Source organism: Oncorhynchus nerka, linkage group LG13, assembly GCF_034236695.1.
Source record: "Oncorhynchus nerka isolate Pitt River linkage group LG13, Oner_Uvic_2.0, whole genome shotgun sequence".
Classification (NCBI taxonomy): domain Eukaryota; kingdom Metazoa; phylum Chordata; class Actinopteri; order Salmoniformes; family Salmonidae; genus Oncorhynchus; species Oncorhynchus nerka.
The window spans coordinates 73,202,592-73,219,017 of record NC_088408.1 but is presented as its reverse complement, the minus strand read 5'-3'; the positions used below and the strand labels follow the sequence as shown (position 1 = coordinate 73,219,017).

Below are 16,426 nucleotides of genomic sequence, written 5' to 3'. Positions count from 1 at the left end.
TAATCCAGAAAATTAGCAATTATTGTTTGTTAACCAAATTCGACACTCATTGACCACCATACAAAAATTCCTCACTTCAGTGGTTTATTGTCGTGGACAAATTGTGTTCGGAGTAAAACCTCTTACTCCGCCACTTCCGCTCTCTGTTATAACAGAACGGCCTGGAAGTGGGAGGAATTTGCTGGAACACCGAACGAAGCTCAACGACAGCACAGAAAGAACAACTCACGTTTATTTATTTTTTACGGGGGTTCTTCAAGTGACTCATGGCGGTAAGTGTTCACCAAATACATTACAATCGAGTTTATATAATCATTTATGCTAGCTGTTTCTATTTTAAAGATGTTTTGTTTAATCAAGATGGCGTCTTTGCCGTGGCAGCCATGTCGACAACCTAGCGAGTTAACGTCAGTAGCTGACGGTTAGTTGCTGTAGTAGTTGGTAGCTTTGTCGTGTTGATTTTGGAAATACATGGAAATTCTACTTTATCGGATTATGTTAGTGTTAACTAGTTACCTAACTAGCTATATAATATAACGTTCGCTAGTTAACTATGTACCTTGAGTTGCGCAGTCCTTTGCAAACTAGCAACGTCATTCGGTAGCAAACGTTAATGTGGGTGTTTTTACACTCGGTCCCTTTCAGCCAATTTTTGTGAACTCAGTGTGGTTCTCTTAATTGTTTGTGCAGTGAGAACACTCCAAATGAACTCAGACCCCTCGATTCCCCGAACCAATCTGAAACCATCTTGAGAGGTATCCTGAGTTCGGTTCCCTTTTTTTAGGGCAATGGAAACACTCAACGCCCTAGGTTCGCTTGTCATTATTCCCGCACCACACACTAGATTACTGCAACATCGTTCTCCTGCCATAGCCCCTCACATTGATACTAAAAAAGAGAGACAATTATGATGTACAGGGTCGCGGAAAAAGCGTTTGCTGTTTTGGATATTTCTTAGGGATTGTCAGCAATTCCCCAACAATTTTAGGATGCATAGCAATTCCAAAATGTGTCAAGTTTTTAGTTCATATTATTTGTTAGCACTTTTGTGATCTAAAGGCTGAGAGCTTCGTAAAATGTTTATTTGATTGTGGGGTTTGAATAGAAGACAACGTATTTTAAGAATCACAACAGGGTACAAAATCTATTCTAGCACTTTTTTTCTTTTTAATTTCACCTTTATTTAACCAGGTAGGTTAGTTGAGAACAAGATCTCATTTACAACTGCGACATGGCCAAGATAAAGCAAAGCAGTGTGAGACAGACAACAACACAGTTACACATGGAGCAAACAATAAACAAGCCAATAACACAATAAACAAGTCAATGACAGTAGAAAAAAGTCTATATACAGTGTGTGCAAAAGGCATGAGGAGGTAGGCAATAAATAGGCCATAGGAGCGAATAATTACAATTTATCAGATTAACACTGGAGTGATAAATGAGCAGATGATGATGTGCAAGTAGAGAAACTGGTGTGCAAAAGAGCAGAAAAGTACATTAAAACAGTATGGGGGTGAAGTAGGTATATCGGGTGGGCTATTTACAGATGGACTCAGTACAGCTGCAGTGATCGGTTAGCTGCTCAGATGACTGATGTTTAAAGTTGGTGAGGGAAATAAAAGTCTCCAACTTCAGCGAATTTTTTAAAATTTTAAAATTTTATTTTTTTAAATTTTTATTTTTTAATATTTTTTTGCAATTCGCTCTATTCAATGGCGGCAGAGAACTGGAAGGAAAGGCGGCCAAATAAGGTTTTGGCTTTGGGGATGATCAGTGAGATATACCTGCTGGAACGTGTGCTACGGGTGGTGTTGTTATCGTGAACTGAGATAAGGCGGAGCTTTACCTAGCATAGACTTATAGATGACCTGGAGCCAGTGGGTCTGGCAACAAATATGTAGCGAGGGCCAGCCGACTAGAGCATACAGGTCGCAGTGGTGGGTGGTATATGGGGCTTTGGTAACAAAACGGATGGCAATGTGATAGACTGCATCCAGTTTGCTGAGTAGAGTATTGGAAGCTATTTTGTAGATGACATCGCCAAAGTCGAGGATTGGTAGGATAGTCAGTTTTACTAGGGTATGTTTGGCAGCGTGAGTGAAGGAGGCTTTGTTGCGAAATAGAAAGCTGACTAGATTTGATTTTGGTTTGGAGATGTTTAATATGAGTCTGGGAGGAGAGTTTATAGTCTAACCAGACACCTAGGTATTTATAGTTGTCCACATATTCTAGGTCGGAACCGTCCAGGGTGGTGATGCTAGTCGGGCGGGCGGGTGCGGGCAGTGAACGGTTGAAAAGCGTGCATTTGTTTTTACTGGTGTTTTAAGAGCAGTTGGAGGCCATGGAAGGAGTGTTGTTTGGCATTGAAGCTCGTTTGGAGGTTAGTTAGCACAGTGTCGAAGAAGTATACAGAATGGTGTCGTCTGCGTAGAGGTGGATCAGGGAATCGCCCGCGGCAAGAGTGACATCATTGATGTATACAGCGAGAAGAGTCGGCCCGAGGATTAAACCCTGTGGTACCCCCATAGAGACTGCCAGAGGTCCGGACAACATGCCCTCCGATTTGACACACTGAACTCTGTCTGCAAAGTAGTTGGTGAACCAGGCGAGGCAGTCATTAGAAAAACCAAGGCTATTGAGTCTGCCCATAAGAATACCGTGATTGACAGTCGAAAGGGCAGTAGCCAACATTGGGTGTTACATTTAAAATGACATCATAATTTAATCTGCAGTTATTCTTCTGCAATTTATTGTTACTAATAAAATGAAATATTATTAGTATCTTTTGATTACAATTATGTCTCACCATTTAACTAAATGCAATCTATTAGCTTCCAAACTGTAAGTAGGTACACTACATTACCAAAAGTATGTGAACACCTGCTTGTCGAAAAGCTCATTCCAAAATCATGGGCATCAACATGGAGTTGGTCCCACCTTTGCTTCTAAAACAGCCTCCACTCTTCTGGGAAGGCTTTCCGCTATATGTTGGAATATTACTGCAGGGATTTGCTTCCATTCAACCACGAGCATTAGTGAGGTCGGGCATTTATGTTGGGCGATTAGGCCTGGCTCGCAGTCGGCGGTCCAATTCATCCCAAAGGTGTTATGGTCAGGGCTTTGTGCAGGTCAGTCAAGGTCTTCCACACCATTTTTTTATGGACCTCGATTTGTGCACGGGATATTGTCATGCTTAAACAAGAAAGGACCTTCACCACTGTTGCCACAAAGATAGAAGCACAGAATCGTCTATAATGTCATTGTATGCTGTAGCATTAATTTCTCTTCCCTGGAACTAAGGGGCCTAGCCCGAAACATGGAAAACAGCCCGTGGCCATTATTCCTCCTCCCACACATTCTGATGGAATGGCTTGTCCTGCACTTTGTAAAAACCCACTACATTGAGTGAATTTTGGGAAAAACAACTTGGTTCCTTTCTAATAGCAATGTGAATGCAAAGAGGACTCGGACCACAAAATAGGTGAAGTGAACTGGCAAAAGAGTTGAGTCCTCATTCAAATTCAAGGGCAGTGTGAATACAAAGAGAACAAAGTTCTTTCGCTCCCCCCCGGAGTTCACTTTAAAGAGGACCGAGATCGATTATTTTGTGAAAACACCCTTAATTAACTTAGCTAGAGTTAGCAATTATGTTGATTTGCCAGTTGCAGCCTCCATTTGTATCTAACCAGATGCCCATCAGGTACTTTTAATAGGTGTTGGTTGGGTTGACTTAGTTGCAAATGCCTGCATACCCAGTAGCTGTCCAGGAGGAGGGTTGGTAACTTTGGAGACAATTAGCTCACGTTAGCGATATAGCTACTACCAGCATTTTATGTTGGGCAATCTGAAGCAAATCAAAGTCTGTGTAAGGGCCCAGTTGATGTGACTGATGAGTAAACATGCCTGAGACCTGAACAAGCGTTGGCCCTCTGAATTAATGTCTTTAGCTCAGTGGGATAATACAGCCGGTTGAGTCATCGTTTGTCTTCCCTAGAACGTAGTGGTGCCGGTCAGTGGTGGAAAAAGTACTCAAGCCTGAGTAAAAGTAAAGATGCCTTAATAGAAAATTACTCAAGTGAAGGTCACCCAGTAAAAATAACACTTGACTAAAAGTATTTGATTTTTAAATATACTTAAGTATCAATAGTAAATGTAGTTGCTCAAATATATTTAAGTATCAAAAGTACAAGTAATAAAGCAAACAAGACGGCACAATTAAAGCCAGGGTCACACTCCAACACTTAGACATTATTTACAAGCAAAGCATTTGTGTTAAGTGAGTCCGCAGATTAGAGGCAGTAGGGATGACCAGGGATTTTCTCTTCATAAGTGTGTGACTCAGACCATTTTCTGTCCTGCTAAGCATTCAAAATGTAACAAGTACTTTTGTGTCAGGGAAAATGTATGGAGTAAAAAGTAAATAATTTTCTTTAGGAATGTAGTTTAGTTAAAGTTGCCAAATATAAATAGTAAAGTACAGCTACCCCAAAAAACGACTTAAGCAGTACTTTAAAGTAGGGATGCATGACATATCCGCGAAAATATCTGAATCGGACGATATTAGCTAGAAATGGCAACGCCGGTATTGGCCAATGTTAAAAACCGATGTCAAGCTACCGTGCATACCTATAATAACGTATGTACATGACGTAATAACGGCATGTACATTTTTGCGCTACAGATGCAACACAGCATTCCTGACCTAGCCCACACAATGTTTGCTGTGTGGATCGAGCAGTGATTTGGAAGAGTAAGAGCATTTCAGCCAGACAACTCAAAGGCAAAGTCCATTAAAGCAAAGATAATGGAATTCATTGTCCTTGACAGTCAACTGTTCTCTGTCGTGGGTGATGTTGGCTTTCGCCAACTGGTCGAGAACCAGTACGTACACACTGCCATGGGCGCTATTTTTCAGATGTTGCCTACCGGAGTTACACAGTAATAGCGTCACTGCTATTAGCTTCACGACATGCATACTAGGGTACGCCGTTTGGGCTTTGCGTGTATAAAAAGATACAGTAGCACTGTCAAAGCTTTACAAAAAAGTCAGCAAACAAGCAAGCACCGGCCACGAACGATGTGTTTACAATACCGCGTTGGTAATAAAACATCAGTTGTTCGACCGCAACTTCTGGGGTAGCTAGCTTTAGCTTGGTACCTAGCTATCACCCATACAACCAGCCTGAAAACAATGACCATAGAAACTGCAGTCATTTTCATTATTCTTAGCAAGATTCTAAGTATTGTTGTTCGCCTATTGAAATTGATCTTCAGTTCATGAAAATAAATAGCTAGCCAGCTACCTAATCCTGTTGCCCAAGCTAACGTTATAAGCAGCCAGCTAGCTTCATCTGGCTAGTGAGGCTCGACCGGACCGGGTTATGTGTTGTGAAGCTAGGCACAATAGTGGAATTTGCAGGTAGCCTTCAAAATAAAAGTATTGTCATTGACAGTGATGCAAATGAATACAAATAGTAGAATTATGCCATTTATTTTGAAGGCTAGCCGCAAATTCCGCTATTGTGCCTAATCCTTATTGTGGAGAGCTTCACATAGATGGGTCCAACCACCATTAATCAAATAAGAACTGTCGTATAAAGTAGGGTGATTTTAGAAGATGACACCTAGCTATATAGTTAGCTAGCTAACTATAGCTACTGAAACAGATTATGTTGTGTTATTTGGCATGTATCTGTTTAGACACGCAAAGACCCAATCGGCGTTCCATAGAAATCCTGGTTGAGAATGAAACGACTGATCAAATGAACAACGAAACAGCACAGCAAGTGAAAGAAATAGGTTTTGATGAAGTTTTACTGGTAATGGGGACATGCGTAAATGCCAACAAAATAACTTTTTAGTCAGTGTGGTGTGCATGTGTAACCTTTAACTAGGCAAGTCAGTTAAGAACAAATTCTTATTTACAATGACGAACTACCCCGGCCAAACCCGGACGACGCTGGGCCAATTGTGTGCCACCCAATGGGACTCCCAATCATGGCCAGATGTGATACAGCCTGGATTCGAACCAGGGACTGTAGTTACACCTCTTGCACTGAGATGCAGTGCCTTAGACCGCTGTGTGTGTGTGTGTGTGTTAACTATTTAACTGTACTAGGATATTGGTATCGGCCAAAAATGTCACATCGGTGCATCACTACTTGAAAGTATTTTTACTTGTGTACTTTACACCACTGGTCCTGGTTGGGATGCTGTTTTGTGCTGGAACATTGTCTTCCCGAAGTGCTGCTTAAAGAACAAATAAACCCTAAGGTTGATCAGTGTGTTTACTTTAATTTAGGCAAGTGATGCCGACTCGACCAACCTGCTACCCTTGATGGGCTCTCTTTACACGGACAGAAGAAAACACACTATGGAATCATCCAAATCACCCAGAAGCTCCAAACACCATCCTTCCCGATCAAGGTCACACTCCAGGGACCGAAAACGCAAATCAAGTGAGTTAAATGCACTAAATTTTAACTCGGAATGATGTTTGTAGTTTTGGTAATAAAGTTTTGTTATGTTCACTTGGTAGGTCTGGTCATTTTATTTGGATTTGACATAAGCTTAAAGCAGCTGTACCTTGTTGATAGAACAGTCCAAAATAGTCACGCACTACAGGTGACTCATCGGAGTCAATCCTAATTTAACAGTGCAGTAGAATTTCGCCACTGTTCTCATCGTTTTTACTTTTACAGGTGACAAAAAGCACAGACGAAGTCGGAGCAGGAGCAAAGAGGTAACTAATCTTAGTTAATTTTAGTGAACTAAAAGTAGGCTGCAGTACTGTCACCATCTTGAATGTCAATAGTGTCTTTTTTGTTTTTTGTTGACCATGGTAAGTACCAAACACTGTAGGCAATGAAACCTGACTCAAAGCTTGCTAAGAGACTTAATGGAAAAACTGACATGTTTTTTTAACATTTATTTTGATATGTCTCATTAACGTATCCTTGGTCACTTGAGTGTAGCCATAGTAGATGGTGAAGAATATATACAGTACCAGTCAAAAGTTTGGACACCTACTCATTCAAGGCTTTTTATTTTTAGTATTTTCTACATTGTAGAATAATAGTGAAGACAAATCTATGACATTTCACAAGGAATCATGTAGTAACCAAAAAAGTGTTAAACAAATCTAAATACATTTGAGATTCTTAAAAGTAGCCACCCTTTGCGTGCTTCGCACACACTTCGCATTTTCTCAACCAGCTTCACCTGGAATGCTTTTCCAATTGTCTTGAAGGAGTTCCCAAATATGCTGAGCACTTGTTGGCTGCTTTTCCTTCACTCTGCGGTCCAGCTCATCCCAAGCCATCTCAATTGGGTAGAGGTCGGGTGATTGTGGAGGCTAGGTCATCTGATGCAGCACCCCATCACTCTCCTTCACACATGCAGAGATAATCCGTTCACCTACTTTGCTTCTCACGGCGGTTGGAACCAAACATTTCAAATTTGGACTCATCAGACCAAAGGACAGATTTCCACCGGTCTAATGTCCGTTGTTTGTGTTTCCTGGCCCAAGCAAGTCTCTTCTTATTATTGGTGTCCTTTAGTAGTGGTTTCTTTGCAGCAATTTGATCATGAAGGCCTGATTCACGCAGTCTCTGAACAGTTGATGTTGAGGTGTGTTTGTTACTTGAACTCTGAAGCATTTATTTGGGCTGAATTCTGAGGTGCAGTTAACTCTAACTTGTCCTCTGCAGCAGAGGTAACTCTGGGTCTTCTTTTCCTTTGGGGTGGCAGGTAGCCTAGTGGTTAGAGCGTTGGGTCTAAATCGAATCCCTGAGCTGACAAGGTAAAAATCTGTCGTTCTGCCCCTGAACAAGGCAGAACGACTGTTCCCCGACTGTTCCCCGGCAGGCCATCATTGTAACGGGACAGTTGTAAATCAAGCAGCGAAACAACAAATGTCGGTACATATTTTATATCGGCTAAAAGCTTAAAATCTTGTTAATATAACTGCGCTGTCCAATTTCAGGAGCTATTACTGCGAAAAAATGCCATGCTATTGTCTGAGAGCTCCGAACTAAACACACCTCTAAAGGTGGAATGTGTACTTACATTCTGAAATCTTGCTCTGATTTTATCATCCAATGGGTCCCAGAGATAATTTGTTAGATAAAATCCTCTTTCATATCCTTAAAGGGCCTTCTAGCATGCACGGTCGATTTTGTATTTCCAATCTTTCAATTTTCAAAGAAAGCTATCTGTGAAAATCTCACCCTAAATGTTGGTTCAACCAGTCAGATCACATTCGTATGTATTCCTCACACTAAATGTCATGTAGTTCGCTCATACTTCAAGTTATCCATCGGACACTTTGCACATACACTGCTGTCATCTTGTGGACACAATCGGAATTACAACCATTTCAAAGATGGTTGCATTTTCTTCTACCAGATCTATTGTGTTATTCTCCTACATTCAATTCACATTTCCACAAACTTCAAAGTTTTTCCTTTCAAATGGTACCAATAATATGCATATCCTTGCTTCAGGGCCTGAGCTACAAGCAGTTAGATTTGGGTATGTCATTTTAGCCAAAAAATTGGGGGGGAAAGGGGCTACCCCTAAGAAGTTTAACGGGCTTGCCTAGTTAAGTAAAGGTTACATTTTAAAATTAAAATCCTGTGGTGGTCCTCATGAGCCAGTTTCATCAAAGCGCTTTATGTTTTTTGAATAAACTTTAAAAGTTCTTGAAATTTTTCAGATTGACTGACCTTCATGTCTTAGATAATGATGGACTGTCTTTTCTCTTTGCTTATTTGAGCTGTTCTTGCCATAATATGGACTTGGTCTTTTGTCAAATAGGGTTATCTTCTGGATACACCCCACCTTGTCACAACACAACTGATTGGCTCAAATGCATTAAGAAGGAAAGAAATTCCACAAATGAACTTTTAACAAGGCACACCTTGAAATGCATTCCATTGCCAAGAGTGTGCAAAGCTGTCATCAAGGAAAAGGATGGCTACTTTGAAGAATCTCAAATATATATTTGGAATTGTTTTAACACTTTTGGTTATTCCATGACTCCATATGTGTTATTTCATAGTTTTGATGTCTTCACTATTATTCTACAATGTAGACAATAGTAAAAAATAAAGAAAAACCCTTGAATGAGTAGATGTGTCCAAACTTTGGACTGGTACTGTATATGAGATTATTTTTTAAATAAATCCTGTGTGTAGATCACATGATAACATTTCTACAATAAATCATACTCAGCGTGCTAAAGCACGAAGAGACACTGAACTGAAGACGCTGCTGACATAGCAAAATTATATGCCTACTACTCGGACAGGTAACTATCAGCCATTCAAACTTATACTTGCCTCCTAGAAAATAATTGCAAATAAAGGAAATTAACATGAGCCTTTTCCTGGGTTCAATTGCCTATTACTGGGTTCAATTCAAGCTCAAGTCTGCTGGCTGTAACCTTATTAATCCAAATTCATTCTGAGCCCACCATTGAAATCTTCCTGGCTGCATGCACTTGTAGATTGGGGAGGGAATAAAGTGCTGAACTAAAACATATGTATTAAAGCTGTCTCAGAGGTGATTATCCATGATAATCTACATTGAGTTTTGTACTATATAAGGTATTTAATTTATGTGCCTTCCATAATATGATTGAAACAAAACTAAGTAGAAGTGGCTGTACTTGGTGCACTTGAGTAGGTGGTAGATTTGACCTACGTGCAGTTGGAGTATGTGTCTTGGTACATTGGAGGGCATTTCATTATCAAATTTATCTCCAGCAGTCAGGCATTGCATCTCAGTGCTAGGTGTCACTACAGACCTTGGTTCGATTCCAGGCTGTATTACAACCGGCCATGATTGGGAGTCCCATAGGGTGGCGCACAATTGGCCCAGCGTCATTAGGCTGGGGTAGGCCGACATTTAACCTTTATTTAACTAGGGAGTTAAGAACAGATTCTTATTTTCAATGACGGCCCAGGAACAATGGGTTAACTGCCTTGTTCAGGGGCAGAACGACAGATTTGTACCTTGTCAGCTCGGGGATTTGAACTTGCAACCTTTCGGTTACTAGTCCAACGCTCTAACCACTAGGCTACGCTGCCGCTCTTAACTGACTTGCCTTGTTAAATAATATGAATAAAAAAGTTGCACTCAAAGTGAAAAAACAACAACATTTAAACAAGCAGTTAAAAAGTGGACTGACAGTGTAGCTCCGTCAAGCTATTTACCCTTCTGACATATCCGGTCATGGTCGGTCAATGTTGTAAAGAAATGTTTGGTTTCTGGTGATCAGGCTTTCTAAATAAGAGGGGGATGTATGTCTGAAGTGAGCATGAGTACATGCTTTGGTATCTTCTGTATCAAACAGTTGTACTAACTCTTTGTTGCACTATTTTCCTGAAAGAGACACCTTCTTCTTAAAACAGGCACAAAGGAGGGACTCTGAGAAGCCATCAAAATCTCACAGCAAGCAGGATGATCAGCCGGAACAGACTGAGAGGGGCAGGGAGAGACTTTCTGCAGAGAACGGGGAGGAGCGACACCGGCGCAAAGACAGGAAGGGACGGAGCCACTCCAGGTCACACTCATGCGACAGGTGGGTCTAGGCTCAGTGAGATGCTACATGATGTCTTGATGTATTGAGATTGGTCACAGTAAACTGGGTAGAGTGAGCTGCATGTTATTCTTTTTATAAGAATAAAACTTGCATTTTTGTCCTGTTTTAGGCGTCATCGCAGCAGAAGTCGGGACAAACTGAGATCGCGTTCCCCGCGGGAGAAGAAGAAGAGGGCCAGGTCCCGGTCGGGCTCAAAGACCAAACACCGCCGCAGGAGCAAAAGCAGGTGCGTTTCGCTTGCTTCTCTCCCTACCATTTTCTGTGTTTGTCTTTAGTAACCACTCCTGTGTGCCTCAAATTTGCCACTCTTCGTCAGTCACCATGTGTCTCTTAAATTGTGTTGTGTGACTGAATGCATATCTTTCTGTGGATCTTGAAATGCTATAATGTCTCTTTAGGGAGCGGAAGAAGGAGAAAGTGCACAGAAAAGAGAAGAGTCGTAGCAGGTCTGTGAGCCCCCAGGCTTTCCGGGGCAGAAACACTGCCATGGACGCACAAGAGGCCCTGGCCAGAAGGTACCGCAGCATCTTAGGGTGTTTTCACACTTGGTCCCTTTCAGACAATTTTTGTCAACTCAGTGTGGTTTTGCTTAATATTTTGTGCAGTGTGATCACCCCAAAGGAACTCATACCTCTCAAAAGAGCCCTCCCTCCCCGATTCAAACCGAACAGAGACCATCTCGAGAGTTGGTCTGAGTTCGGTTTGCTTGAATTCCGTGTTCCAGTTCCATTGTCAACACAAAGGTCCATAGGTTCGCTTGTCAGTATTCCGGCACCACACTAGACTACTCTAACACCATTTCCCCTGCCATAAACCCTCACATTGGTGCCAGAAAAGAAAGCTGGTGATGTGCAGCTTCGCAGGAAAGTGTCCTGTTTTTGGATATTGATTAGCGATTGTCAAGGATGCACAGAAATTCCAAAATGTCTAGAATTTTTAGTTCAGTTTATTTGTTTGCAATATGTGATCTATAGGCTAAGAGAGCTGTTTATTGATTGTGGGGTTTTAATAGTCTGAGAAGACAACATATTTGGTGAGAATTGCAACATAGGGTACAAATCTATTCTAGCTCTTAAAGGGGCAGTAGTAAGATTTTAGGTAAAATTATTTAGTCTGTAGTTATTCTCTTGCTATTTATTCTCTCACCAATAATATTTGCACGTTAACCCTTAGCCTACAACTTCCGCGGCCCCGTGGAAATCCAATTAACGTAATAGGAAATCCCCATCAAAATCTGTCTGTTTAAGCTAGAGATGTTTTTTTTGCATGGTCTGTCTCAATCAACCGCCGATATCGCCCTTCTGCATCTGTGGTGAAAGGTGGCAGAGCTAGAGCAGTGTTTGTCAGACCATAAGACATCTGAAATCGGTCTTCTCACAAAAACATCTGTAGCGTCCGAACGGTTATGGCCACTCTATTGAAAGATGAGACTCACGAACACGATGGCATTAATTTTGCTCTAGGATGTCCACAACCCTCACAAGACTTGTCTGAAGTCGGTACAGCCTCCTCTGCCAATTTCTGTCTGTAGCATCCAAACTGTTTGGGCTACACACTAATATGACCCCTCTGACAGCCAAGAACACAATGGTGTTCTCTTTTTAGCTCTAGGACACTCACAAGACTCGTCTGATGGTCCCCGGTACCAGTTTACATAGATATTCAGACCCTTTACTCAGGCACCTTTGGCAGGAAATTACAGCCTTGAGTCGTTTTTGTTATGACACTACAAACTTGGCACACCTGTATTTGGCGATTTTTCTCCTATTCTTCTCTGCAGATCCTCTCAAGCTCTGTCCGGTTGGATGGGTCTCTCCAGTTATTTTCGATCAGTTTTAAGTCCGGGCTCTGGCTGGGCAATTCAAGGACATTCAGAGACTTATCCCTGAAGCCACTCCTGTGTTGTCCTTTTGGAAGGTGAACCTTCGCCCCAGTCTGAGGTCCTGAGAGCTCTGGGGCAGGTTTTCGTCAAGGATCTCTCTGTACTCTGCTCCGTTCATCTTTACCTCGTTCCTGACTAGTATCCCAGTCCCTGCCGGTGAAAAACATTCCCACAGCATGATTCTGCCACTACCATGCTTCACCATATACATGGTGCCAGGTTTCCTCCAGACGTGAGATATGACTCTTTGTTCAATCTTGGTTTCATCAGACCAGAGAATCTGGGTTCTCATGGTCTGGAAGTCCTTTAGGTGCCTTTTGGCAAATTCCAAGCGGGCTATCATGTGCCTTTTACTAAGGAGTGGCTTCCTTCTGGCCACTCTACCATAAAGGCCTGATTGGTTGAGTGCTGCAGAGATGGGAGAACCTTCCAGAAGGACAACCATCTTCACAGAGAAACTCTGGAACTCTGTCAGAGTAACCATTGGGTTCTTAGTCACCTCCCTGACCAAGGCCCTTCTCCACCGATTGCTCAGTTTTGCCGGGTGACCAGCTCTAGGAAGAGTCTTTGTGGTTCCAAACTTCTTGCATTAAGGAATGATGGAGGCCACTGTGTTCTTGGGGACCTTCAATGCTGCAGACATTTTTTGGTACCCTTCCCCAGATCTGTACCTTGACATAATCCTGTCTCGGAGCTCTACAGACAATTCCTTCGACCTCATGGCTTGGTTTTTGCTCTGACATCCACTGTCAACTGTGGGACCTTATATAGACAGGTGTGTGTCTTTCCAAATCATGCCCAATCAATTGAATTTATCACAAGTGGACTCCAATCACGTTGTAGAAACATCTCAAGGATGATGGATGCACCTGAGCTCAATTTTGAGTGTCATAGCAAAGGATCTTAATACTTATGTGAATAAGGTATCTCTTATACATTTGCAAAAATGTCAAAACCTGTTTACGTTTGTCATTATCGGTATTGTATGTAGATTGCTAAGGAATAGTAAAAAATAAAACTATTTTAGAGTAAGGCTGTAACGTAACAGAATGTGGACAATGTCAAGGGGTCTGAATACTTTCTGAAGGCACTGTATGTGGAGATAGTTTAGTCCCTAAAGGGGATAAATACTTTTTTTTTTTTTATAAAATAAATGTAATTAAAGGTTTCCTGATCTTATCTCAGATATAGGACAGACACTTTAGAAAAAACTTCCTTTTGATATTCTTTTTTTTGACTGTTCTATGTAGTGAATCTGTTATTCAATGTGTTTCTATTGGCTAATAGCAGTAATGCCAAATGCAATGTTTTATCCAATATTTGTAATTTTTTTAAAGGGTCTTAAAATATAAAATCAAATAACTAAATGTTCCTTGGTATGACTGTCTTAAAACAATTTGCCCCTCCACCAGCTTAGACTCTAGACAGGGTTAATAGTATCTTCTAATTACAATTGTCTCATATTTTAACTAAATGCAGTCTATTAGCTTCCAAAATGTAAGTGGGTATATTTAGCTGTCTGACAACACATTCTGATTTGAATGGTGTGAATGTTGGAAAAAGATCTTGGTTCCTTTCTAAACATAGCAATGTTGGAACATTGCTGCGGGGACTTGCTTCCATTCAGCCACGAGCATTAGTGAAGTCGGGCATTGATGTTGGGCGATTAGGCCTGGCTCGCAGTCGGTGTTCCAATTCACCCCAAAGGTGTTCACTGGGGTTATGGTCAGGGCTCTGTGCAGGTCAGTCAAGGTCTTCCACACCATTTTTGTATGGACTGAGATCGATTCTTTTAATGAGGACTATATGTGAAAATACCCTTAGAGGAACTGTGGGGTTCATGATTTGTTTCTTGAGTATCTCTATTTGATAGTGGACAATCTATCATTCTGCTCCAAAAGCCTAGCTGACGAATATGAACACCCTTCACTGTCTTCTCTCTATCTCTCCAGGTTGGAAAGGGCAAAGAAACTGCAAGAGCAGAAAGAAAAGGATATGTTGGAGAAACAGCAGCATCAGGAGGTACCTGCAGGTGAGACACTTCTCGGCTATCAATTGCACCTAATTCAAAGTGAGTTAAACCGATCACTAATCTCTAACCACTTTTTTTTGTGTGTGTGTATTGTTTTTAGTGCCAGCCCCCCTGCTGTCTGACACAGTAGTAGTTGCTGCTGCAGCTGCTACCCACCCTGTCCTCAACGTGGCAGCTCTCCTGGCCTCTGGGACACAGGTCACGCCCCAGATCGCCATGGCAGCGCAGATGGCAGCCCTACAAGCCAAAACCTTAGCAGAGACTGGCATTGCTGTGCCCAGCTATTACAATCCTTCGGCTGTCAACCCCCTGAAGTTTGCAGAGCAGGAGAAGAAAAGGAAGAAGCTCTGGCAGGGAAAGAAGGAAGGGGTAAGATTTTATTTTTGAATTCCTTGTACGCAATACAGAATGTAGTGCAATAAGTCTACGCTGTTTATTATCTGATGGGGCCGATTTATCTTTAGTGTGCTTTGTTATGTCCGGAATGTACAACTAGTGACTTAATGAAAACTCTACGAAAAGAACATGCAACTCCGCTCATGGTGGCTCGATTGTTGCAAATTACTAATGCATTGAAATTGTTTGGTTTTGAAGGACAAGTCCCAGACAGCTGAGTTGTGGGAGAAGCTCAACTTTGGAAATAAGGACCAAAATGTTAAATTTCGGAAACTGATGGGCATCAAAGTATGTATAACAAAGTCCTTTTATTTTCTCATTTGATTGTGTACCATGCTGCAGAGCCTTGTATTTCTAACACTGGTTTATGTCCTGTCAGGGGGAAGAGGAAGGTGAGGCCTCAAAGCCACTCAACGATGAAGGCCTGAAGACCCTGCAACAGCAGGAGGAGATGTTCCATAACCTTGACCTTCAGTACGAGATGGCCAGGTCCCAGACCCACACTCAGAGAGGCATGGGACTAGGCTTCGGCTCTTCATTCTCACGGGGCATGGACGCGATCTAATGCCAAACCATGCACCGGCTTGCCCTTGCTTTCTTCCTCATAGGTCTCTCCTCATAGCTAGCACTCAAGCTTGCATGGATGTTGTTGCATTGGATCTGTAATTTATTTAGAAACAATCTCACGTCTTGGAACATTCCCATGTAAATAGATACTGAGTGTTAAGAAATCTGTACATCTTTTCAGAATGATGCAGTAGTTTGAGTGATGCTGGCTAGATTTAGACTTCTGTTAGAAATGTGATTGCGTATTGTTTTTTACTCAAATTGTATACATTTTTAATGGTAGATCAAGTGAAATAATTCTGTTTACATATATTTACCAAGAGTCTTTACAAATGGCTTCAGATCATAATCTCAAAATGTAGCCATTATATCATCTTTCTGTTTCCTTTCTACTGAATGGAAATGTAAGAGTGGATCATACTACTAATGGAAGGAGTGAACAATAGTGTTACATATGTCCTTGAAATAAAAGTCCCTTTGTGTTGAAGTGGTCCTTGGTGTTTGTTTTGGCTATGAATGCTTTATACACAGCTACAAAAAAAAATTGTGGGTGTAGCAAACATGTATTTCCGAATGGATTTTTGCTGAGAGGATGCATACAGCATTGACTAAGTGCCGATGACTGCATGGCCAAGCACGCCTCCAACTCAATCATCAAGTTTGCAGACGACACAACAGTAGTAGGCTTGATTACCAACAATGATGAGACGCCTCCCTGTAGGCTGAGGGCTCTGGGAGTGGTACCAGGAAAAAACCTCTCACTCAAATGTCAACAAAACAAAGGAGATGATTGTGGACTTGAGGGAGCACAACCCTATCCACATCGATGGGGCTACAGTGGAGGAGGTGGAAGCTTCAAGTTCCGCAGCGTACACATCACTGACAAACTAAAATGGTCTACCCACACAGAGCATGGTGTAGAAGGCGCAACAATGCCTCT

The 16,426-nt window shown here is 41.7% G+C and overlaps 1 protein-coding gene across 1 annotated transcript; it reads left to right on the top strand.

The window, feature by feature from the left end:
• The first annotated feature begins 140 nt into the window (after nucleotides 1–140).
• On the top strand, nucleotides 141–15,973 carry LOC115140075 (arginine/serine-rich coiled-coil protein 2-like). Its single transcript, XM_029678137.2, has 10 exons — nucleotides 141–272; nucleotides 6,305–6,461; nucleotides 6,705–6,745; nucleotides 10,419–10,588; nucleotides 10,719–10,835; nucleotides 11,008–11,124; nucleotides 14,444–14,523; nucleotides 14,624–14,892; nucleotides 15,118–15,207; nucleotides 15,299–15,973. Exons 1-10 carry the CDS (start codon nucleotides 267–269, stop codon nucleotides 15,482–15,484), a joined length of 1,233 nt encoding a protein of 410 aa, XP_029533997.1. The 5' UTR covers nucleotides 141–266; the 3' UTR covers nucleotides 15,485–15,973.
• Nucleotides 15,974–16,426: the final 453 nt, after the last annotated feature.